General features: G+C 46.9%; 1 protein-coding gene across 1 annotated transcript in view; it reads right to left on the reverse strand.

Annotated features, from left to right (window-relative positions):
- Positions 1-25,032, reverse strand: part of LOC119407184 (monoglyceride lipase) — a 78,267-nt gene that overhangs the window by 3,253 nt on the left and 49,982 nt on the right. Inside the window, exons 3-6 of the mRNA XM_037674056.2 lie at positions 19,443-19,555; positions 13,021-13,157; positions 6,806-6,916; positions 1,677-1,850 (exon numbers count right to left, since the gene is read on the reverse strand). Of these exons, the coding sequence (XP_037529984.1) occupies positions 1,677-1,850; positions 6,806-6,916; positions 13,021-13,157; positions 19,443-19,555 (535 nt within the window). The remainder of the gene's footprint in view (positions 1-1,676; positions 1,851-6,805; positions 6,917-13,020; positions 13,158-19,442; positions 19,556-25,032) is intronic.

The raw sequence follows: 25,032 nt of genomic DNA on the forward strand, positions 1-25,032 counted from the left end.
GATCTTGACCCGAGCCAGAGAACGCGTGTCCGAACCGGACGTGCAGCTGCTCTCCAGAGCAATCGGAGGCCGCAAGAACATACCCTTCACCGCGTCTTCTGTTTCACACAAACGAGGGGCGGGAGTCACGTGGTCAGATCTCGGTCGCACTCCGAAATCAAAGTGAGAGCGCTCCGAGTTGGAGCGGGGTGCTCCGAAAGAGCCAGCCGAACGTATTCAGAGCGCGTCGCCAGAGCGCTCGAAAACGACCGGTCGAATGTACCACAAGTGTGCGCTACTCCACTTTCAGTACAGAATTTGCTTGCGGAATTGATTTCAGCCCCTGATGTTCGAAATTAAACTGTTGCACGTAAATAAGGAAGGTAAGCTTAATTTCTTGGGGTTTTACGTGCCATAATGAAGATAATTTTTAAGGACACCGTAACGGTATAGATGCAACCATTTACCATGGGGAGTTAAAATATTCTAAACCAAATAACTCTTTTTCCAAGCGAAGCTTGGCTGTAACTAATTTGTGAAGCTGGCGAGCTTCGCTAAAACCCTCCTCATCCACAGCTGGCGAGCACCAAGGAAAGATTAGCCGAGGGTCATGAGAAGGCACGGAGATCTATCTTGCTGTACTTGTACAGCAAGATAGAAAGTGTCCTTTGCCCAACAAAGCGTAACTGAAGCCATTGCGACAACCCTCTTTACCAGCCGTGCCATGCCCCCTCCCGCCACCATAGACTGCGAGAGAAGATGACACGTGCTTAGCCATAGAGAGCCTCTCTTGGACGCTCATAGCTCTATGGGGGGAGCCGAGCAAGAGTTGCGCTGAACGGGAAGGGGGGGTCTGGCATGAGGATAGGGAGCGGTCTCACAGAGGAGACGAAAACGATGCGCTCAACCCCGCATGTTTCGAGAACATCGTCTTTGAAGCAAGCAAGAAAAAAGCTCATGTCCTGGTGACCTCATATGGTGACGTCATCACGTGGTTATAATTTGGATCTCTCACGCTGACGGTCAATTTTCGAGTTTGATGAGGTATCCAAGACGTTCGCCTTGACCCTTTGAGACGCTATGTACAAAATTGTATACACCACTTGCCCTTGCTATTGACTACACTCTTCATCAGGTTCTGTTTAAATGGTGGCTATATCCAGGAAACGAGACTAAAAATGTCCGGTTTCCTGGCTATATCTAGCACTTTAAGCGGGACCTGATTAAGAGTGTAAGGGCTAAGAAAGAGCACGATACATTAAGCTTTGGATGAATTTAACCTCCTGCATAATAAATTTGCCATCATTTAACTTCATTTTGCAGTGTACTGTTGCGTACGATCACTGTGCTGAAGACACTACCTTATCTGACGATTTGTTCGACGTGCCGCTTCCAGCGACCCACGTCAAAAGTACATTTTTTCTTTGTTCAACGTGGACATAACTGAAAACGAATTTTCACTATATTTCGAGCCTGATATTTCATTCTGCTTATGAAAACAGAGCGTGAAGGGCTTCAGAATAAATAGATGTTTAATTACAAAGTAATTAGGAATGATTACTATAACACCTACAAGTGAACGTACTACGTTATTTTTGTTGCAATATAATATCAAGTGCCTTGAAATAACGTGGTATCGTATTGACGTGTTTGCGGACAGTTCTTCATAGGTGGCGTCTGAAAGAGTTAAAACATACCTCTAACGCGTTCAGCATGGCCGCGGCCCATCCGACGCGCACACGGCCGTGGTACCGCAGGGGGTCCTCGGCCATCTGGGCCACGATATCGGGGTTCTTGGACACCAGGGACAAGTCCAAGTTGCCGATGGGAAGCGTGGGCACAATTCGTCCTAAGATGCGAGCCAGTGTCATCTGATGTTGAGTATAGAGAGGCAGGAGACCAACGTTAGCAATTTACAGTATGGTGTGCTGACGTTCACTTTACGCGACTCTGCGCGTAGCTTCGTAACCGAACTTAGTTTATGCATACACAGTTTGTGTCAGGGCAAACAAATATGTGCGTCCCCACAACACGAACCATTGTGGACTAATGGAAGACTAGGTGTTTCCCTTCACGATTTGAAGCGCAATTTTTACATTTATATCTCTAGCTCCTATAGAACAGGTTATTTTTACTCTCGCATCCCCGTTTGGAGCAAGCATACATAATCTTTACCCCAGCTATCATCGGTAGGCGCAGCCAGCCGCTAGGGGCTTCGTGACGTCAGAACTGATTGCGAACCACTCGCGGCCAGCCCAGCCAGCATGCGATAAGAACAAACCGGACACTATCGTGGTCGTCCGTTCCATGTGCTCAGTAGCCCACCACTAAAGATGGCTACTCCCGGTAAGCGGTGAAAATTCTGGTCTGTAGGTTCAGACATGCGTCAGAGACAACAGGCTAGTCGTGGCATGAATTTTGCCTCTTGTTAGTGCTTTTGTAATAAGCGTTCTTTTTTTTACAGTTTTTTCCTCTCACTCCAGATGTCCACAGTATTAACACCTTAATGTCGCACGACAAATTCTTCCGACTATTCGAATTATTTTCGCATATGTGTTCTGCTTAGCCAGTGCAGAGCATGGTTAGGATGTTCCACTTGCCCCGCCACGGTGGTCTAGTGGTTATGGCGCTCGACTGCTGACCCGAAGGTCGCGGGATCGAATCCCGGCCGCGGCGGCTGCATTTTCGATGGAGGCGAAAATGTCTGAGGCCCGTGTACTTAGATTTAGGTGCACGTTAAAGAACCCCAGGTGGTCAAAATTTCCGGAGCCCTCCACTACGGCGTCTCTCATAATCATATGGTGGTTTTGGGACGTTAAGCCCCAGATATTATTATTAGGATGTTCCACTTGAAAGAACTTGTAAGGAACACAAGTAAGTGATAAGCAGCGTTGACAGTACCGGAACGTTATAGGCGCAACGAGATAAGCCTTCTTAATCAGAAATGCAGCTAAACTTGAAGCCAGCACAATCACATGAAAAGCAGATAAGTATATCCGACAAACGCAACCCGGCAATCTATGAGCGTCAGGATAACGTCTGACGCTATCATGAGTTGGACGTGGTCAAAGTCAACTCTGGCATGGCTTCAAATTTAGGGGTATTTCTTAATTCGGACGTAAAAGTGCAACTGCATAAGGGGATCACTGGTTTGAATTGACACGAAGCCAATCAGATAAGTAAATCATTATGCAGTACAGCAGCAATCCGAATGAGTGCAGGCGCAATAAGGCTATGCACGCTGGTCCTTGAAGGGCCCCTCACCAGGTGACATAACGAATTTTAATTAGACAATGGAAGTTGTTGCGAGCCCAATAAAGAGCATTATGCCACAAGAATTTTTCTAATCGGTCCGTTAGAAGCTGATAAAAACAATAATTTGCAGCGGCGCGAAACCATGATGCGAGGAGGCGAGCTGCAAACCCTCGCCGCTCGCCCCGTGTAGCCTTCGCAAGCCAAATCCCTTTCCTGCCCTCTTCACTTGACACATACGCATGAACACGTCATGCGCATGCATGGTCACGTGCGCATGACGTGCCCGAGCCAGCCCGAGCACGCGAGCGGCGTTGCACGGCCGCTACCTTTTTTTTTTTTTTTTATGTAGCGGCCATGAGCGTTTTGTCGGCGCTCTCTGTGGTGTACTGCCTGTTCCAGCGGGACGGGCATGAAAGTTGAGACATTTTTACGGGAACGAGACTGGCGGTATCGCATGAGCCAGTGCAGTATTAACGTTAACTTGGACGCGGTAGAATAAATGAGCACAATGAGTGCTCGAACGCGCCAGAACATTACTTTCGTTTCCAGGGCTGACGTCTGCTCGATGCGCTAACCGCGGGGACACGAACGCATGGGAAAGGGAGGCACATTAGCCCCGCATCTCGCTGCAATTCACGAAAAAAAAATGAAAAAGACGCACACATTCCCTTTGTGTGTCATTATTTCTCTCGGGTTTTATTAATCTATTCAAGCAACAAATTACACAAACGACACATGTCGTGTCAAATAATTATCGCAGTGTCACGTGCTACTGTTGGCGACGTCAGAGCACAGTCGTCTACGTAGAGGAGCGACGTCACAGCACTACCATCTACGTAGGGCCATTTTCTCATGTACGTCATCCCCTCATTCTCTAAAGCGCGCGCTCGCGAGAGGAAGGGCAAGCAGCGTTCACCTTCAAATTTGACCCATTTGCGCGGCGCGTAGCGTTGCAAATTTTGGCAGACGTGATCGTGAACGCCCAGTGTATGCATTGCGCTCGTTAGCTCAAAATTGTCAAACATGGTGAGGGGCCCTTTAAGGACACCACTCTAACGCTACCTAGAGTGACCTGCCAGCTTCGTGGAAGCCAGACCTGGCGGGCATAGCAATTCAGAAGAGAACGCTCAATGGAGAACTACCTTGATTCGTTCGATTATTGGGAATCCATTATGAAAATTTCTTAGGTCCTGCTGATAAGGACATTGTGCCTCTCCGAGTGCACGACTTAAGTAATGGTTGCGCCACCCGCATGAAAAAATATTGCCTTCCACTTAATTATAAAGCAGGAACGATAGGCTACCTTTAATAATGGTTTGGAGCGATCAGGGTTAGCCTACATCGACTCACTCAGCCAACAACGCTCGTTGCTTATCGTCAGGTGGCATCTAGCACTTTTACATTTATACGGACATTACGGCGTTTTGTGTACGCAGAAGAGACCGATATACGATTTAACCGGCCGCTTATTAGAAACGTTTATAAAACCCACGATGCTCGTGGGCAGCGCTTAGTGAGTACGCAGCCGGTCAAGGAAGCGGTGCTAGTCAATATGAAGTAACGAGGAGATTGTGGATGGAAAGGAGATAAAGTGTCTCGCTTCAAATACCTCTACCTAGTGGAAGTTATATTTTCACCGAAGGCGCCTTTAATGCAGTTCTGGATAAGCCGGCACCAGTAGTAACGTACTCCGAAGTAACAACGAACGTACAGTGCCGTACGTTGCTAAGGAGCGACAATATATGCAACCTTGACAGGGGTGTGCGAATATTCGAAAATTTCGAATAACGAATGGAATAGCGTTCTATTCGATTCGTTATACGAATCGAATAGCGGGGATATTCGAATCGCCGTATATTCTGCGAATAATAAACGCCCATGAAAAAAAAATTCAGATGCACGAAACGTCGGAACAGGGAGAGGTAACGTTTCTTGTTTTAATCGCGGAATTGCCAAGATGCATGCAGCCCAAGGTTTCACGGGACTATCGACGCTCTCTTTTTTTGCTTAAAACTCCAGCGTCACCGAAGCGACGAAGTCATCATGACATCCACTATGATGACTTCCGAATATTTTCTAATATTTATACAGTAGTTTTATTTAAAAGCTGTTGGCAAAGTGCCATCTTGAATACTATTGTCGTTCCTGTGTTTCAACCTGCAGTTTCTAAGGCTCTAGTTTCTGCTGTATACGAGCGTGCCTCAGTTTACAAAACAGGATTATTTTGTCGGTTAAAAGTAATCGTTATGTTCCCTTGTTAAAGTTAGTTAATATTTGTTTCAAATCAAGTGTGCAATTCTAGGGCTGCTTCGAAAATTGTTCCCTTACTATTCGAAAACTGTTCTAATAGTATTCGAATCTGTCTTCATTATTCGATTCGCTTTTAAAATTCACTATACGCACACTCATAGTCCTTGACTTTACCGGCGCTTCATTTGCATGAGGAAGCTGGAATCGCTCAGACTCGCAGCACAGGGGTTGGGAAAAGTGCCAGTGCCACTGAGCACAGGTCATCTCGCGCTTAGCTTGATGGTTATGCACTTACGGTAAAACTTTCCCCGCATCTTAAAACCATGTGTTTCGTCCAACAGTGTCTCACGCGATACACTTCTAGTTTTGCGATTAGATGCAAAAGTTAAGGAAGCGGGAGTCTGGCGCCTACGAAGCATAGCAACCGCGATGAAGCTGTGGTGAGCTATAGTCGTAGATATTTATGGAATAAATTCAATTTACGTATTAAATGTGCGGGTTTTACGAGCCAAAACTGCGCTGCGATTGTGATAATATCTGGGGTTTAACGTCCCAAAACCACGATATGATTATGAGAGACGCTGTAGTGGAGGGCTCCGAAAATTTCGACCACCTGGCGTTCTTTAACGTGCGCCTAAATCTACGTACACGGGTCCCAAACATTTTCGCCTCCACCGAAAATGCAGCCGCCGCGGCCGGGCTTCGATCCCGCGACCTTCGGGTCAGCAGTCGAGTGCCATAACCACTAGACCACCAAGGTAGGGTGCGCTACAATTGTGAACTCCGCCGTAGTTGAAAACCTAATGTAATGCACACGGGTTCTTAGGTGGGCTATAGTTTCTACGTGAGCATTAGTTGATAGCCTTGCGACGTGAGAGTTTCACTGTTCCGTATTTTGCACTGTTCTGGCACAACGATTTTGTTAAATCTTGAGACGCGTGCATTCTTTAACGGGCACTTAAATTTTAGCGCACGTGGGTGTGGAATTTGCCGTCGTTACCACCACCACCACCTATTATGTCACCACCACCATTACCAGCATCGCCACAACCACTGTTAGAATTACCATCGTTGCCACCATCAACACCACCAGTTTCATTACCACCAGCATTGCCACAATCGTTACCACCACGACCACCAAATGCACTACCAAGACCTTTACCATCAACACCACCAATTTCATTACCACCGCCACCGTTAACACCACCACAGCCAATACCATCACCATCGTTACCACCAATTCAATTACCATCACCATCGTTACCACCACCACCACCAGGCCACAGATTCGCATGCACCTTCGCATGCCAACGCAACGCACCTTGAGCCAAGTGGCCTGTTCCTTGTCGACGGCTAACATGGGCGCCATCATAACGACTCCCGCGATATCCTCGGGTCTCCTTTCGGCAGCCAGGGCAACTAGCAAGCCCCCCTGTTGGAGAGAAGCACGTGAATTCTTAGCGAGAGTGGTACGGTTACCTGTGTCCAGCTGGACTGCACGGGGTCCAGCCACAGGGCCGGGGCGTTCAGCACCATTCCGGAGAATTGGTTTGGACGCTCCAGGACACTCCGGACGCACATTGTGCCGCCCTTTCGTTGGTGAGTGAACAGGACCGTTCCAGGCGGCCACCAGAAGATGGCGTTGTTAGTAAGGCAGGCAGGATGTTATGCAGAAAATTAGTAAGACATGGATTAGTCGAGAACAGGAGGTAGCGTCACGGGTGCTATTCCGGACTTTGTCCAAATTCCTCTATTGGTCAACTCAGATTGGCCCAGAGGGATGCTGCGGCCTCTCCGAATGGCTTAAAGTGCCACCATTACGAAATTTGACAAGATGCCGGAATTTGTCAGTATCCAGAATAGCACCCCATCTGTGGGAAGGACAGAAGGAAACACTTGGCATGTTACAGGTCAGTCAGAGTTTGTATGTTGAGAAGGAATGGGTTGTGGATTCAAATCATGACTGGACACCAGTAGGGCATGCAACACAATAACTTGTCTGCGCATGCGCAAGCATGCAGCGCTACCTGCCGATCCGGCACAAGTGAGCGTCTACGCGAGAAATAACTAGTCGGAAATTTAATTTGTTTATGCAAGTTAATGACGGCTGGCTCACGCATGCGCTAACAATATACTGTCGTTATGCCATGCCCCGACTAGTTATCTCTCGCGTAGACCTCGCACGCGTGACGGATAGGACATGTAACACGAGTTAATATACAAAGTGCTGAGTGTAATAAACTAAGGTTTTACGTGATGAATCCACGATATGATTATGCGGCACGCTTAAGTGGGAGGGTACGAGTTGATTTCGACAACCCGAGATTCCTTAACGTGTACCTAAGTACACGGGTACTCTCTCATTTCGCCTTCATCTAAATGCGGGCACCGTGGCCGCGTATCGAACCCACGTCCTCGAGTATAACAGCCAGACACCTTATCTGCTGAGATATCCTAAGTTACGTGCTGGAATGTCATTAACTTGTCGCTACTGGTGACCTACAATCATCACCACTGTGTTGAAAGGATTGCCGTGACAATTTTGTTCCAGAAACGAGCTTGTAACAAGTCGCGAGGAAATTCTAAGCTGCTACGCAAATCATGTAACCAAACACAAAAGACTGGCGTGCGAGGGCTGAATCGCAGAACTGACTGAGTAAGAAGGCAAGAGGAAGGGAACAACGAAGTTGATGTGCGCGCAGAAAGTCGTGAATATTGAACGTACGCGACAGCTTTCGTAATGAAAATGACAATATAGGGTCAAGGGGCCGTTTATCCTATAATGCTACGACTGACGACAGATCGTGTGCCGCGCAAAAACTATTTCGATGGCACGAACGAAAAATAGAGCTGACGAAATCCGGTGCGGGCGGGCGGCACTCGACAGCTTCGATCCGTCACCTCCAGTTTAATAACAAACTCCAACGCTGTCAGCAGAACGGTAAGAACGGAGTGGAAGGTGAGGCGAGGAAATATGTTTTCGAAGGGGTTACAACCTGTCGAGAGTTTGGAAAAAAAGTAAGCAATTTTTCTCGGTCTGACGACGTTCGCGTTCTGGTGTTTGTACACAGAATGCGTTTGGCGCTGTTCTTTTTAACCAAAAAGTTAGGACCCTCCAGACGACGTGAAGAGACGAAAAAAAATTGTGTCAAAGTCGGCTGCGACGGCTTCCGAAATCTGAGCGCTAGCGAAACGAACAAACATACAAGTTAAGGAATAGTAAGGCAGTGCGACAACGCCGCCAGCAAACCTTTGCGCAGAGGTATGAGACCTGCGAGTGGCGACGTTGCAGAAGTGCCGACAGCCTGCAGCTCGGAGAAAAGACTGAAAAGAACACGAAAGATTTGCGAAAATGGTAGCTTCATCACGTCTGTATGACCGCGACTGAGGGAATCACAAAAGCTCGACCGGACGCTTGTTTCTTCCTCGTGTCTTATGAAAGTCGCAGCCTTTTGATGCCCTCCTCTTACGTTGGTTCCAGTTTTATTTTTTTATTCCTCTTGTTGCAAAGAGCAGGAACGTTTCATTCTGGTACTGAGCAGCAGTTTCTTGAAGGCTGCAGAAAATGGCGCCGCATTCCTATTTTTTAAAACGCACTCCCTTATGTTTTTATAGCGAATCTGCGTGTGGGCCATTTATAACTCCGCAAACATTTGCCTACTCAACAGAAAATTATGAGCGGCCTTTACCTTCCAATTTATAAAAAAGCGACCGTGGCCATTCAGATTGAGCTCAAACGGCAGCTGGTGAAATGGTTGACGTGACTACAAAACCACCAGCAGGTGTGTGCCGCGAATATTCGCGCAAACCCTACGACTCACCACAGCGCCACCGAAAATAAACAACGAAAGGAATGTAAAAAAAACGGATGTGTAAATATAAAACCTGTACGCTGCGCTTCTGGCGCACGCAAATTGAGGTGGAATAGCTTTAAAGGAGCATAAGCTTAATTCAGAAATTATAAACAGATTTTTAAATAAATGAAATAAATGTATCCTACAGTTTCACTGGTCATCCGTTTTCGTAAGCAAAAAGTATCCCGTTTTCTTTTTTTTCTCGTTACGGCAGGTTTCCAAGACGTGAACATCCTACATGAACTAACGAAACCCATGGGAATGACCACTTCGAAGTGAATGTGGGTTAAGGTCGCTTGTTCGTAATAATTTTTTTAGGCTAAACGCCCGTTAGGCGGCGCATTGATCATCGTTCTCAAGATGATTAGCTTATAGAATTGAAACACCCGCAACCGAAGAGCAAGCTATCGGAGCCTCGGCTTCGGCATAGTTTTAGTACTGACAGTAAATACTACACGCAGTAATACCGTTTTCAAATATGTATGTGCAAGAGTGTTAAGAAGGGGTGCAGATCACGTGAACACGCTAGAAAGCTAGCACACTGAGAAGTACACGAAAACAAACACCAACAGTATGTAATTGAGAGCTTAGAACGCAAAACAGAAACAACGGTGATCAAAGTGATCTGGCACACAAAGAAAGTCTTCGCAAATATGTAAGGGCGGCCCTGTTCTGTTAACATTTTTGGACGTAATTGAATCCAGAGTATGGATGATAACTTACGTGCTTAGCAGCGACCAAACGGTCATGTAAAACAGCCGGGTCACTTACCTCGTGCAGCTTACGGCATAAATTACCAGTGAAGCATCAAGTAGGCTTCGCAAGAACTTCAATTTCAATATGGTTAGCACACATACGTTTTTCACGGTGCAAACAACTCGGCCCCGTCTCTAATAGTGCTCATGTTCAGCGCTGCATTGACCAGCACGTAGTAAAGCAAAAGGTTGAACTGGCATGGATTGGAATTCATCCTATTACAGGCTGCACCCAGGGACACTCATGTTCATGTTAATCGCATACCAACGCGTTAAGACCTCGTTTACTGGTCAAAATCAAATGAGGACTTCTCTTATTTCACCATGTCAAAAAAATTCGGAAGGACAAGCTAGAGGTTGACACCGTACAGTCAGGAAAAAAAACGTTTACGGACCACGGAATCTCAAAAAAAGTTCAATGCCCGAACGGCCTGTAGCAGTAGACAGTAAAACTGTACGACAATGTTCACATTTCGGCAATCGACTTGAAGTTGCTAATACCAGACTTCTTTGAGAGGCTGCGGGGATATTAGACTCGCAGATTCCATGGTCCGTAATATTTGCTGGTTGACTGTGCGTCAGGAGGGAATCAAGTGATGCTGCAAAATGGTGTCGAAAGCATCAATGCTGTTTGTAGAAATGAAAAAATAGGTAAGTCGGCATTGCTTTCCGCATCTTTTCACACAGGCTATTATTAGGGCGTAATTAAAGTTCCAGAAAAGGCTCAGCGGAGCAGCATGAATCGGGTATCGCTTTTTGAATGCTTAGCCTTCACATCTGCATTCCACACAAAGCTAACGCAAAAGAAGACAAAAATGTCAGCCATTGTGTTGTTTTTGCTGAGTCTTGGTTAAATGCAGACAGCGAAAAAATTAACCCAACTCTCGTTACCAATGCGTGTTACAGTGCCATGCGCTAGTTTCGCGTTATTCGAAATTGGTCTTCTTTCATGGGACAACTTAACAAGGCGAACGCTATCAACAGGGCGAAAAAAAAAGGGATCACGTTCCACTGATGATGCTTGCTATGTCATCAGGTTCTATTCTCTTCATCACTCAGATTCAATCACACCCCCCCCCCCCCAAGCCCTCCCTTGAATCCCCATCTCCCCCCCTTTTTTTTGCAACTAAATTTCTGCGAAAACTGCTAACATCGACATCACTATCCCTAGATTCGCTCGCTACATTTTTTTCTCTTTTTTTTGCAAAGCCTTGGATTTCCAGAGTCCCAATGTGATCCCGGTCTGATTGCAGTTTCCGTTCATCATATACCGGTTCATTTCATTTGTTTCATGCTCTGCAAGCTTTTAATCTTCGTGGCCTTCAGCGTTGCACCAAGCCACGGATCCTCTCGGCAAGCGGCAATTCAATCACGACCAGGAGTATTTTATTTTTGCTCCACGTATCATCTGCGACGCGGGACTTCTTTTGTGAACCGTTTTGAAGGGTGCAGATTTTTTCTCTTTTTTTGATATCTGCGGGAAACTAAACGACGACTAGATGAGCTGTCATACGCCCGCAATTCGACGTTATAAATGGGCCGTCTTGAATGGTAAGCGTGCCTTTTCGGGAGCGTCTCTATCATTTTAGGGCATCACGGTTGGGGAATCTTATCGATCGATCCCGATGCACAGAACTAGGTGTAATTCTCCGCTAGCCTTCGCATTCAAAGTAGTAACAAGACCAAATAATGCTGCGTGGACTGAAAAGAAAACTACTTGCATTGTAGTGTTATACGCAATATTAATGAGAACTAACAGACAATAATGCCAAGGAAAGTATAGGGGGTGTTATTTGTAATAATTGGGATATAAATGTGTGGGATATAATCACATTTATATCCAAATTATTACAAATAACACCCCCTATACTTTTCTTGGCATTATTGTCTGTTAGTTCTCATTAATATTGTGTATAACAAAGAAAAAACGAGCCCTTGAAAGCAATCTTTTCTTGCATTGTAGTGAGCGTTTATGTGACAGAACAGCGCAGCGGCGGCAGCCTTTTGTGGTGTCCTGAACAGGGCTCTAAAGGTCATGATGCGAATAGGACTTAAGAAATGGACAAATTAACGTGAACTATTCCCAACATTGTATATACGGTTGGAAAGTCCGCGCCGCAAAGGAATTAAATTTCGCGGGCATTTAAACTATACGATTCATCTTTTTTCGGTCGACATATTAGACTAAAACCTCCGACGAATCATCCTTAAACATGCTTATCACTGCGATTGAAAATGAATTGCTTGCTTTACAAATAGCACTAACGTCATTGCAAAATCAATAAACGCGCTGAGCGATTACTCTGTCATGTTACTAATGCACAGCTTTTTTTATTTAATTTTTACGACATACTATTTTGAGTGACATGCTGTTCGATTAATTTGTTGTTGCTGTTTTAAAGTGTTCTATAGTAATGTGTAATGTTAACCATATGATTCTGTGTGAACAAGTAATGCTTTTTCTTGTGCCTTCAATGTTATAATCTCTGAAGAGATTCGCAGAGTTAAATTAGATCATGCGGTCCCTTTTGCATTAGACTGACACGACTGAAAGGCGAAAGCAATGTTTTTCTTCTCAGTTGACCTCGAAAGTTTCTGAGCCGAACATGGTTTTACACTGCTTCCCGGATCAGAGCCAATGGAAGCATTTTGCATCTCACGTTTTGCAGTGCCCGCGGGATCGGCCCACTATTGACCAAGCGACGACGCCATTTGATGACGTCATCATATAAAATGGCGCTATGAGACTTCATGCGGAAGTCGTGATGACGTCACAAATATTTGCGACCTCCGACGTAGTGGTGAAGTCATATGGTGTCGTCATCACGTCCTTTTTTGTGTCACTGGTGCCGACGCTCACTTTTTCGTGTTTGATGAGGCATCCAAGGCTTTCGCCTTCAAAGCAAAGCTGTAGGATGTATACCAACCATGGAGTGTCCGAAGAGGAAGACTGGCCTGCTCGGATACTTCTGCTTGACGAGGTCGACGTGCGTCAAGATGTCGTCCACGTAGATATCGGCCGACTTGACCAGGGCTCGGGGGCCTTCGCTTTTGCCGTGGCCAACTGTGAGAATGTGCATAAGCAGAGAGAATAAAACATTTATGAGTAAAAAAAATTAGAAGTTCTTATGGTCGGACCTCCTAGTCCGGAAGCTTTGGCCGCCGTCCGGGCTCGGTTAACAAAAGCTTGTCGCTGTTCTGGGTCAGAGCTGGACAGGGTCGATTCCCACTCGAATATCGTCGGATTCTTTGTGGCCGATATTTCAGGATTTTGTTGACACGCCCAGACAATGTGGTATAAACGTGGCCGTCTAGGGACAGAACTTACGTTGTGGCTTGCGCGGCGTTGGATCTATTTTAGGATTGCGCATACGGATTCAGAAAGGACAATGTAATCGTCGCCATTTAACCTGCGTGGCCTTATCTAATCTGCAATCGGGTGTTGGTAGAGTGCGCACGCCTACTCAGCCGAATGTGTTGCAGGATCTCAGAATATGAAAGGAGGGGCTCAGCTGTCGTCCTGGTCGGCGAGAAGATTCACTGTGTAGGAGTCGGCGGATTCCCGGTGTAGAAGTTATCGGGAGGAGGCGCGCGAGCAATCTCATTACAGGTTTTGAGCTTGTCCATATACTTTTCGCGTTAAAGGGTTACAGGATAGAATCTGCGCATGCGTGCACCTTTACGGAACTTTCGCCGGATAAGTTTCACGTTTACGGCCATATCTCGCGAATTCACCTTCGTCAGTGGCTACTCGTTACATCCGCTATAGGGAGACGCCAGCCGCCGAGTCATAAGACGAAGTGAGAGCGCAAATTACGAGGAGGTTGAGCTGGATTATCGATGCTATAGAGTGACCTAGAATACTGAAGCCGTATACGTGAGAGGCCTAAAGCCCCCGAGACGGCGAATAGGTGGTGCCATCTGGCGGAGCCGAGATCAACCAGGCTAGCAAAAATTGTTATTGCAGAAACAGTGCATTCTACTTCTAGTATAAATTCCTTGCGGCGGCGTAATTACGAATGAGTTGTCTCGGTAATTTTTTTTTCTCAAAACACTAGTCGAAAACAAACGTGTCTGATTGTGGTTGCACGAAGCGTCACAAGATGTCGGTTCCATCGTCCGGTAACTTGGTATTCCTACACCCCTTTGCGTGTACCGGGAATACCGTACACGCTAAAAAAACAATTATGGCAGCTTAGCACCAGTGTTGCCAAGCCTGAAGGAAGAGCGGAGCTGGATGGCCTTCCTTGTTTCTTTCTATTTATTTTTTCTTTCTACTCAGTGTTTCTCTTTCTCTCTTGCATATTTTAACATGTTTATCTCTACGTCATTCTTTGCCTTTTTTCAATGTCATTATTCCCTTCACTTCTCTCTATCTCTCCATTTTCTCTTTATATCTTTCTTTCACGTGTTTGACGGGCTCCGATACTTCGACGAGCAGAGATTTCGTTGAACAGTCGCACCAGCTGTACTCGGCATTGGGGCTTGCCCGATTCCGGTGGCGCACACCCACCTGTGGTTTTCTGCGGACACCAACGTTCTCACGGAGAGTTCAAACAGCTCCGCTGTCAAAAGCTCTATTACGATTTTGCCTAAGTGGTGATTCAGTTATCACTTAGTGGTTTGCGCGAGCATAAACTTCAACGTTTATGTACGTTTATAAACTTTTCGGTAGCTTAAATTTTGCTAAAACATGCGTTCTGGTAGCGCGATAAACGCACTCCGTTATTGCAGTAACGCGGTAACGTTAACAAGTACACGGACAAACTAATAACCTCTAATGCATCGAACTGCCGCACACCCTGGTACCCGTAGCAGCCTTTTCCACTGACCTTCACGACTGGCCAAGAATCAGGCTTAAGGGTCTCTGTAGCTTTTACGAACAGAATTTCTAACGAGTACCGCATAGAGACAAGCACTTTCCGGTAACTATCACCGAAGGATAACATCTGAGCAGAGCTGTAAGGACCAGTCGTTAATGTATTCAAAGGCATATGCGATCGCTCCCCACAGAATGGCGCTAAATCCTAAGACGCGTGGTTATCCGTTATCTTGAAGGTACAAAGTATTTCGCAATGCCGTTAATTTTCACCGAGAGGCGCTGGTTGCGACATATTTTATGCGTCGCACGCAGCACGAATGAGGAAGTTAACATTGATAATTCAAAGATGCACACTTCGTTTTAACTAGTCACCTTGACAATCCACTAGTAAAGCCTATTACAAAGTCGGCGGGTGCAAAGTCACTGTGTCGGAAGTAGTATGATGAACGAAATCGCTATAGTGTAAATGAAATAGACCATATATATGTGTGTGGCTATTAATAAAAGATACGGCGAACGGCATATATTATTTAGTTATATGTTTAGGGGATGTTGCAGCTTTTATCTGGCGCCGGCTACGTTTCACACAGATACTAGGATTCGTGAAAGCCACAGAAATGAAAAAAAAAGCGATAAACTTTACGTAAAACTGCCAATCAGTACAGCTCGCGTAAGTCAGTCAGGCGATAAAAAAATTCATAAGCACATTCACTTAGCGACAAGAAAACGGAAGTACAGTCCACTCGCATAACAGCAGTATGTTGAAAACACTTACACTGAGCCTTAACATCAGTAAGAGAACACCGATATGAAGGTTCTCAATTGCGTCGCTCCACCTAAGCCTTTGTTGCCCTTTGACCGCGCTTCCCAGCTTAGAAAGAGCGATAGTTGCGCTAGTTTGTAAGAATTCGTCATGGAGGCGTGTATACACACCAAGGAGGTTGCAATAAAGTGTGGCAGCTACGTGCTAGTGATGCGAAGACTGAGGAATCCCTCCTTTCCCTCACTTTTCCCACGCTTGCTAAACTACATGGCTATGCTTGCTGTATGTGGCCTATCTTTTTTGTGTATGTGTCTTTGTATCTTTTTCTCTCTGCCTATTTCTTTGTCTGCATATGTCTTTCTTTTTTACCTGTTTTTTCTCTAGTTCTCTCCCTCTCTCTGTACTCCTTCTCTCGCCTTCTATCTTTACGCCGTAGCAATCGGCGCACGTGTTGTGACAGCGAAGCAGAAGATGAAGAGGACGAAGACAGCGTGTGCCGGTTCGTGATGATAGTTTTAAGATTCAGCACACACATTACGCCCGGGTTAAACAGCTCGGCTGTTAGAACTTCTGGAGTGGAGGAAGAGAGCAGTCAGTGAAGCAAGCAGCGCCGCCATAATGCGAGGGGCAGAAAACGTGTGCTCGCAGCGTTCACTTGGTGTGCGAGTACTTCGTGCGTCTTCGTGAGCAATACGCTCGTAATGGGATCTTGAGCTGCATATGGGTGCACCCATCGCGTGAAGTGGAAGCGAGGGACGCTTCACATTTACGTGAGCACTTGTTGCGCTGAAACACCGTGGCCGGACTTACAACCGATTTATCGGCGCATTCACGTACACTTATACCCCTGATCCCGCGCAAGCGCACAAGCTATAACCAGAAGCCTGTCATCAACCTGATGATTAGCCGCTCCCTAAAAGAAACAGCCACTCTTTCTGTGATATGCGCTGAAGATTCACTGATACAAACGTGCCCATTCTTGATGCGGTACGCCTCAAGCGGTTCGTGCTTAATCTGACCTCCCCCTGGCCAGAATGCTGGTCCAGGCAGGGGGAAGTCAAAGATTGAGCGCGAACTGCTTTCTCAAAAATACCGTATACAGGCGTCATGGCGCGCAAGGAATCTCCTTTACAGGCTTAATATAGAGTGGTAGGGGAGTAAAATAACGCCAGGTGTCATACAACTTAAACTGCATAACAAGTGGGTGGTTTAAAGCTTTGCACCCGTTAGAAAGGGCTCAGCCATCATTTGTTCATCGTCATCAGCCACAGCATAAACAAAGTGCACATAATGGCTTACAAACGCGTAGCGGGTACCTCGCTCCTTCCCAGAATTATGAGTCTGGGCATAATGGGTATTGATTATGACTATGACAAACTCAGTAGTGGAGGGCTCCGGAAATATTGACCACCCGGTGTGCTTTAAGGTGCACCTTAATCTAAGTACACTGGCCTCAAGCATTGTCGCCTTCACCGAAAAGGCGGGCGCCGCGGCCGGGATTCGATCCCGCGACCTTCGGGTCAGCAGTCGAGCACCTGGTACCTTGGTGCAGTGGGTACCTTGTAACTGTACGTGCGGTACTGTCTATGTAAGAGTTTACCACGGGCTCTGTAGAAAGGCCGCTCCTGCCGCTTTCGCTGCGACTATACGCCGCGTGTACCGCGCAGGCCTGGCGTTTCTTTTTTATTTTCTGCAAACAATATAGAGTTCCTTCAGTGGCTGGTGGAACGGACAGCGTCAAGCAACACCAGGAAACAACTTTACGCGATGTCCAAGCATTCAGGGAAGATGACCTCGACTGCGGTCACCGTGGGACCTTGTAACGTGGCGTGTACGCGAAGCGAACCACGTGGACCCATCTTTGGCATCGTTCCAGACGTCAGCTTCAGAAAAACCTTGCTGGATATTTTTTTCTTTCTTTCTCCTGTGTCGCGACGCTGCTGGCAGCTTGATTGCCGCCGGCGTTGGCACGTGTCGACGGTCATGCCTGTTTAGCCAGCGCACACACGCACCGTAGATACTTATCGTGTGAAACCAGATGCCACATGCGAAGCTTTGAACAGTAAGCGGTTACGGGTGTAACTGAAGTGCGTGGTACGGAGAAAAAGGACCGAGAGAAAAGAAAGCGGGGGGAGGGGGGGTAATGATTGAAATGTGTCATTAAGCGGAGCCCGTGTAGTATATTAAGCAATACGCACTACGCTTTGCGTAGTGCGTATTGCCCAAACGTACACCTGGGTGGATATCTCCACATTCAATCAGAACATGCTCCGCCGTTTCCTTATCTTCCCCGCAGCATGTGCATTGTTCTTTACTGAATCTCGCTTTATAACTACGCGTTCTAAGGCAACACGATCTGACTTGAAACAATAAAGCGCTTCTCCTTGAATTATCGTAAAATGCCTCCCTCCTTATTTCATTTTTGCCCTTTCGGTAATTACTCAAAGCCGGGTTTTCTCCATAGCTGCCATCCAGTAAATCTTCGCCTCCGACTTTTCGCTTAACGCTCTTTGAGGATAGCTTTCAGAATACGAAGGGAGCGGTAACATGTGCTTTACGGCGCTGCCACGCATCCGCTCACCGGTGCGTGTAAGTGTATTCGTGTCCCGCGCTGCTGCATTGCATCCGAGTCTCGCAGTGAGGAAAACTGCACCCGCTTTCTTTGGAACGAGACATTTGCGAGGGGGCTCCCGTCAGCGCATGCAGTCACGCTTTCGAAGAACGCCAAGCACGCACATGGCGCCCAGTGGTGCACACGTGAAGGTGAAAGCATTAGATTCCTCATCAAACTCGAAAATTGACCGTCGGCAACGTCAACGCGAGTAATGCAAGAAATTATGCGATGACGTGACCACATGACGTCACATGTCGCCAAATTTTGGAACTGCGTCATGACGTCACTATGACGTAACATAAGATGACGTTAAATGATGACGTCGTTTGGTCAAAGGTGGCCCGATCCAGGCGGCACTGCGAAACTATGCAAGGCGCAGAAAGCTTCCAGTGTCTCCGATCCAGGAGGAAGGCAAAAAAAAAAAAGTTAAGGTTAGCCAGACATGTCCGGTCACACGAAAGGAAAGCAATAGAGGTAAAGACTAATCTGCTACCCTGCATGTGGAGAGGGGAATGGTGAAGTAAGAGAAAAGTTACGAGTCTAAATACGTGCCACCGTGATTGTCAATCATCTACAGTCAGGCAGTTAGATCAGTAGGTCTTTAAGTATTAAAGGAGTTGGCACGACTTTCCAGGAAGATTAGAGTAAGAGCGATCTTTGCCAACGAGCTTACTCCGCCAGCTAACCTCTGGCATATATCGCCAAACAAAATGCCGTGAACGTCGTTGCTTCTAAGCTATCTGTGCTACAAAGAAAGTTTCGAAAATTTCAAGAGCAGTTTCAGAAAAACCGCCGATTTATCATTGCTGCCTTTGAGTTTGTATTACAGCCAAACGAACAAAGATAGCGGGTGATGTGTAACTGTCCGCGTAGCGCAAAAATTTGACATAGGAAAGGAGAAGTATTCTTCCCTTCTCGTGTCCTGTGTCAAGCTTTTGTGCTATGCGAACAGCTGGCTCGTTTACCGCATGCAACTATTTAGGGTATCTACATTAGACAGATTGCTAGATAGACTGACGAATTAGACAAATAGATAGGCAGCTAGCTAGATTAGTAGACTGGTAGATTGACAAATTTCGCAGGTTGGTAGCCAGACAGCAGGATTAGATTGGATTGATGACAGACGAAGTAGATTACAGACAGAACGTACCGTGGTCGTGAGAAAACACGTAGCATCCCAGCTCAACCAGCTTCCTCGCCAGCATGTCGTAGCAGGGGCCATGGCAGTGTTCGGCGTAGCCGTGGGCCAGGAAAACCAGCGCCCTGCAAAAATAAAAAACATTTGAGGGCTGCACTCCACTGATAACGAGACTCCAACAGCGAAAAGACAACGTGCTACAGAAAAAGGATATTAGAACCTTACTTTTTTTTTTCTGACCATAAGGAGTACATTGGTGTAACAAATATATCAAGCTTGAGCGAAAAAAAAAAAAAACTAGCGCAGTAGTAAACTGCATATTGTAAAAAAGTCAGCGCAAACAAGACTGAACACAAGAAAGGAAGGACACGGTACAAGCGCTGTCTAACAACTGAAGTTTTAATTTAGTAAACTGCATACCGGTCGCTTGCAGCCGAGACAAGCTCTTTCAAAAGAATCATAATAAAATGTCTTAACTTGCCTGAAGGGAGTGTACACTAACAAGACTTTCACAGCGTGCCGCTTGTTTTATTCCACTGTGTTGCTTGGTCAAGTTTCGTTTAGGTCCGACGACATCAAAGGCTGTTGTACCCTTAAGCGACTGCAACAGAGGCAAGTTGTTCACACGCAGTTTGGTTCTTGTACCCCGGCCACCTTTTGGAGGCGCGAATTGGAGGATGTACTCAACTGCCGACGCTCAGGCAGACGGCAGAACGCATGCGCGATCCACTCTCGCTTGTTTAGCGACGCCCATTTCGCGATTAACCCTAATCAGTCAGTCTCCCAAGCCGCGTGTACATCAATGTGACAGGATGAGACAGTAGCGCATACCTTTCACAGCGCATCACGAGTAATGCCATGCGCCTGCGTTTGCATGTAGCGCATTACCCCTGGCGCGATGGTGGTGTCCAACACCGAACGCAGCGTTTCCAGTGCCTCCGGCACTCTGCAAACACCGCAGCTCGGCCAGCGCAGTGCTCCCTTCTCTTTATGCGATGAGACAGCGTTCACATGCACTGTGAAAGTAGGCTTCGCCCGCCTAAATCCACCCCCGAATGGCGCATTAGTACGATGCGCCTTCCTGGCGTATTACCCCCCCCCCCCCTTCGCATTTACATGGATGCGATGCGCCATTTGTCGCATTCATGTAAACGCTACGACTACAAAATTTGCAGCGAGTGCTCCGCCATGTAACATTAAAGAACAGACAATGGCGTTAAGCTTGCAACACAGCGGAAAGGTGGGCAAGTTGCTTACGATTCATGCTTGAAAAGTACTGTATACATATAGAAGTATCGACAGCTAGGCTAGTTGGCAATAGTTCTTGGACATCTTGAAAACAGGGCAGAAACGACGTGGACAAGACAAGATAGAAGGATCTGTGGTTTGTCGTATCTTCTCTCGCCCGTGTCGTTTTTGCCTTGTTTTCAAGACGTTCGTACTTGAAAAGGCGGGTCCCGCTATCCGTTTATCTTTTGTGGTGGTATTCTCGCGCCTTTTGAAGCACGCGTTAAGCCTGCAATGGAAGCAACACTTGCAAGGAAGAAAAGAACAAGTCCTTTACTTTTACTGTTCTCCATGGCCGCAGCCGTTCACGACACTTCTCACCGATCGATCGGGTTGCTCAAGAAGCCGGCTGCCAAACACAAACAAAAGCCGGCTGCCAGCAAACTTGCGCGTGACGCCCAGTGTTCCGTGTTACATGCAGCCTGGCCCATAGAGTTTCCTAAAATGACCTAGAGGGAACTCTGGCGCTGCGATCGTTCAGCTACCATGGGAATGATGGGTAGTACACGGATTTGCCTAGTCTTCGTGCTTGTGGGCTTCGAACGCCCTTGTGGCTTTGTTTATTGCTATGTTTTGGTTTTCTTTCGGATAAAAGAATCGATCGTTGTGAACTTCGTGACCAGATTTGAATCGGTAAGCCTAAAGCAGTTAAAGTGGTGAAGTGAAACTGCTGATTTTTGCTGAACTTCGTTTTGCGACAAAGCGGATGCAGGCGACGCGGAGCCAAACGGAGCCGAAAGAACGAAGTTTAGACAAATCCGTGTACTACCCATGATTCCCATGCTGGCTGAAGCGCGATGCATTGCAGCTCCCATAGACACTAGCGCCAGAGTTCCCTCTAGTAAGTATTGTAGGAAACTCTATGGCCTGGCCAACGTCGATCGGCGACGGACTGCACTCGCGAGACAAGTCACACCGCGAAAGCTCGCACATGCGTGCAACACGCGACTGTTCTGAATCGCTGAAAGTCAAGCTGTGGTAGGAAACACGCGATTCTCCGCTCCAACTTTTTTTCAGACGCGACCTACCGTCTATGCGCATTAAGAAATCTATACAGCGTTATAGATTAACGGAACGGGAACTGACGAAAATTTTATTTGCATATTTTCGTGGACGTTTCGGTGAGTCAGTGAATATTCGATTCATTGGCTCTCGTTTTTTGCAGTCGACTTGACTGGTTGCTTGAAAAGTACACCGCATGGTATAGATTGCTTGGTTATGTTATGGTTGAGAGGTCGGTTGCTTGGGACAGAGTTTCCGACAATACTTACTAGAGGGAACTCTAGTGTCTATAGGAGCTGCAACGCATGGCGCTTCAGCCAGCATGGGAATGATGGGTAGTACACGGATTTGCCTGAACTTCGTTCTTTCGGCTCCGTTTGGCTCCGCGTCGCCTGCATCCGCTTTGTCGCAAAACGAAGTTCAGCAAAAGTCAGCAGTTTCACTTCAGCACTTTAATCTTTTTAGGCGCACCAATTCAAATCTGGTCACGAAGTTCACAACAGTCTATTCTTTAATCTGAAACGAACGCCAAAACACAGCAATAAACAAGCCACAAGTGCGTTCGACACCGTAAGCACGAAGATTAGGCAAATCCGTGTACCCATCATTCCCATGGTGGCTGAACGATCGCAGCGCCAGAGACTCCTCTAGTTAATTTTAGGAAACTATGGCTGGGGACTTGTTGGTTGGTTGGTCGCACGGTAGGCATTACTTTCAGACTGTGCGTTTAGTTTCGAGGGCCCCGAATATGTTTCAAATATCTTTCGTATCGAGCGCCTAAGGCGCACAGCACGGGTATTTCAGAGCCATGAGCATCGAGTGAAAACTTGTTTCTCTTACAAACACTTCCGGCCGAGCACTTCCGGTATTCCGAATATTCAGAAAACGTCTTCTAAAAATAAAGCTGGTCCGAAATGTATGGTTCTTGTTCAAGTTGGAAGTTGTGGCGTATACACGTGATGTCGGGGAGGGGGGGGGGGGGCGAAAGCTTACTAAAGATAAGGGCTAACAAACTTTCAAAATAAATAATGAAAATTGAATGGGTTCATCGGAACAGCAGAGGGTTTTCTTGCGAGCAGCCGAGACCGAGGCGTTACCTGGCGGAGCAGATCTCAACCACGCGCTTCTTGCAACGTGTCCTCTGAGATCCACTTCGGCTGGGCGACGATACACAAAGTTAACCCGAGGAATACACCAGGACACAAGAACACGAATATGCGCATACCACTACCAGGCACCGAAGTCAAGGTTTGGTGGCCTCCATTTTTTTATATTACCGGCAGAGGAGGGCAGGAACCAAACCAGCTCTATTCAAACGGTTGGAAACGTTGAGTATGAAATTAAAGTAAATCCGTATGATTTTATAGGAAGTATATGTCGATTCCATACAAGTTTCAGAAAACTTCCAAAACGATCTCACGGATAACTTAGAATTTTTGTTATACTCGCGGAACGTCGACGTCGAGCATTGCAGTCATCGCGATGTCACAGTAAACTCCCTTTGCTACGCTATGTAGTAATAAGCCCCACACTAACCCTAACACTACAAGTTCGAGTACTGCATAGTACTGCTGAGAAAGCAAGGACCGCCGTATTTCTACACTGCACCGTATTAGCAGCGATGCGTGGCGCCAGTGATACGCGGAAAGGAAAAGCGCGAAGACCATGCGATGCAATAATTTCCAACATACGCAGAGCCTGTTGCGCCAAGGCTGAAATTGATTATGCACACAGACATACTGGCGAGCTTTTTCCTCGTTTCTTAGTAGCCTGTAGCAAAGCAGAAAAAAAAAATTTCGCTATGAAAAGCGTCAGCAAGCGGCTGTACAACGGTTACGAAACGCGTTCGGTGTGGTCACCCTATCTCAGAGGACGTGCTTTCAGGGCGAAAAGCGAAGTACGAGCTTCTCGCATGCGGTCAGTGCTACGCATACTACTCACAGTCGATGCATGCAAATGAGCTCGTCAGGGTTGTGCAAGATGTATTACTGGGGATAGCGAGCTTCCTGGTAGTGTCCGTGATAGCGAGTGACCTACAGAACAGTGCACATAATTATGCGGGAAAGCTTTGCTGTCATGATCAGACAGTTAACCAAAGGTGTCCACGTGACTTTGTGCGCAACGGGGATGGAATAGCGAACGCTTAGGGACGAAGTAGTCAAGCGCTATCAACGTGCGTTGCCAGATGAATTCAGTGTTCTGGTCAGCCTACCGGAGGTAATCTTTAAACAGTCTTTTAGTGAGCGATGCCGTTTGACGTACAGGGTCGACCAGATCCAAGGTGAACACCTGATTAGTATTGAAGCCGGTAAAACTAACGATTATTGTACTGCATTGGGGAAATGTCCGTCATACGACGCTTGATCATGTCGATAAGCACAATTTTACGAAATATGTATTGAACATGATCTTCTATGAGGTCTTGAATATTAATGAGGTGTTGACCTTAGATCTGGACGACCGTGTGAACGTGTACCTGCCTAGGTATGCGTTATTTCAGTTACGTTTAGTACCAGCAAGGTTAAGCTGCTGTCCTTGTCTTATGTGCGCATTTCATTATCGTGTTCACTGCAGTAAACCACGCGTGCGCCTATGCAGTGAATAACGTGGTATAATGAACGGTGGTTATGTCTGGCGCGTTAGCAAATCAGGAGCTCGATCGCGCAAATTCGCTGGCACTAAGGTATCTGTAGGCAGCGTGCCATCGTTCTCTTGTCACTGGCCTGGGTTCAAATCCCGCGCGATCCTGGATTTTCTTTTTTCTCCTTTCGCGTGATAGTGGTTACGGACAACGGCGGCGGACATGTAGGGCACCACAATCTGCTGTTGTGATGCACCAGCTTTCGCTGTAAAAAGATTCACCTCGGAGGCCCCAAATCGACTGGCATAAATGCATAAGCGCCCGCGCTCGGTAGTTTTCCCGATGATATCGTTAAGCGTCGAGGTTTTCCTGTTTGCGCGTATCCCAGGAACACGGACTGGACCCCATTGTGTCGCAAGCGTCCACTTGGACGACATTGGGCAAGCAAGCAGGCAGGAGGCGAAAGTGACTCGACAGCGCTGGCATTCATTGTTGCTGGACCTGTGTCGGGGTCTAAGCGAAGTACCGCGTTTATCCGTACAGAATGGTACTTCTCTACTTAAACGTCTCTAGCGCTACAAGAGACCATCGGCATCACCGTGAAATGATGCAGAATGTCACCACGTGACGACGTCCTCATGATTACATTATGGCGTCACAGATTGCCAAAATTTGTGACGTCATTATGACGTCAACACATGACGTCGATTGGTCAAAGGCGGGCAGATCCCG

The sequence above is a fragment of the Rhipicephalus sanguineus genome, chromosome 10, assembly GCF_013339695.2.
Source record: "Rhipicephalus sanguineus isolate Rsan-2018 chromosome 10, BIME_Rsan_1.4, whole genome shotgun sequence".
Lineage (NCBI taxonomy): Eukaryota > Metazoa > Arthropoda > Arachnida > Ixodida > Ixodidae > Rhipicephalus > Rhipicephalus sanguineus.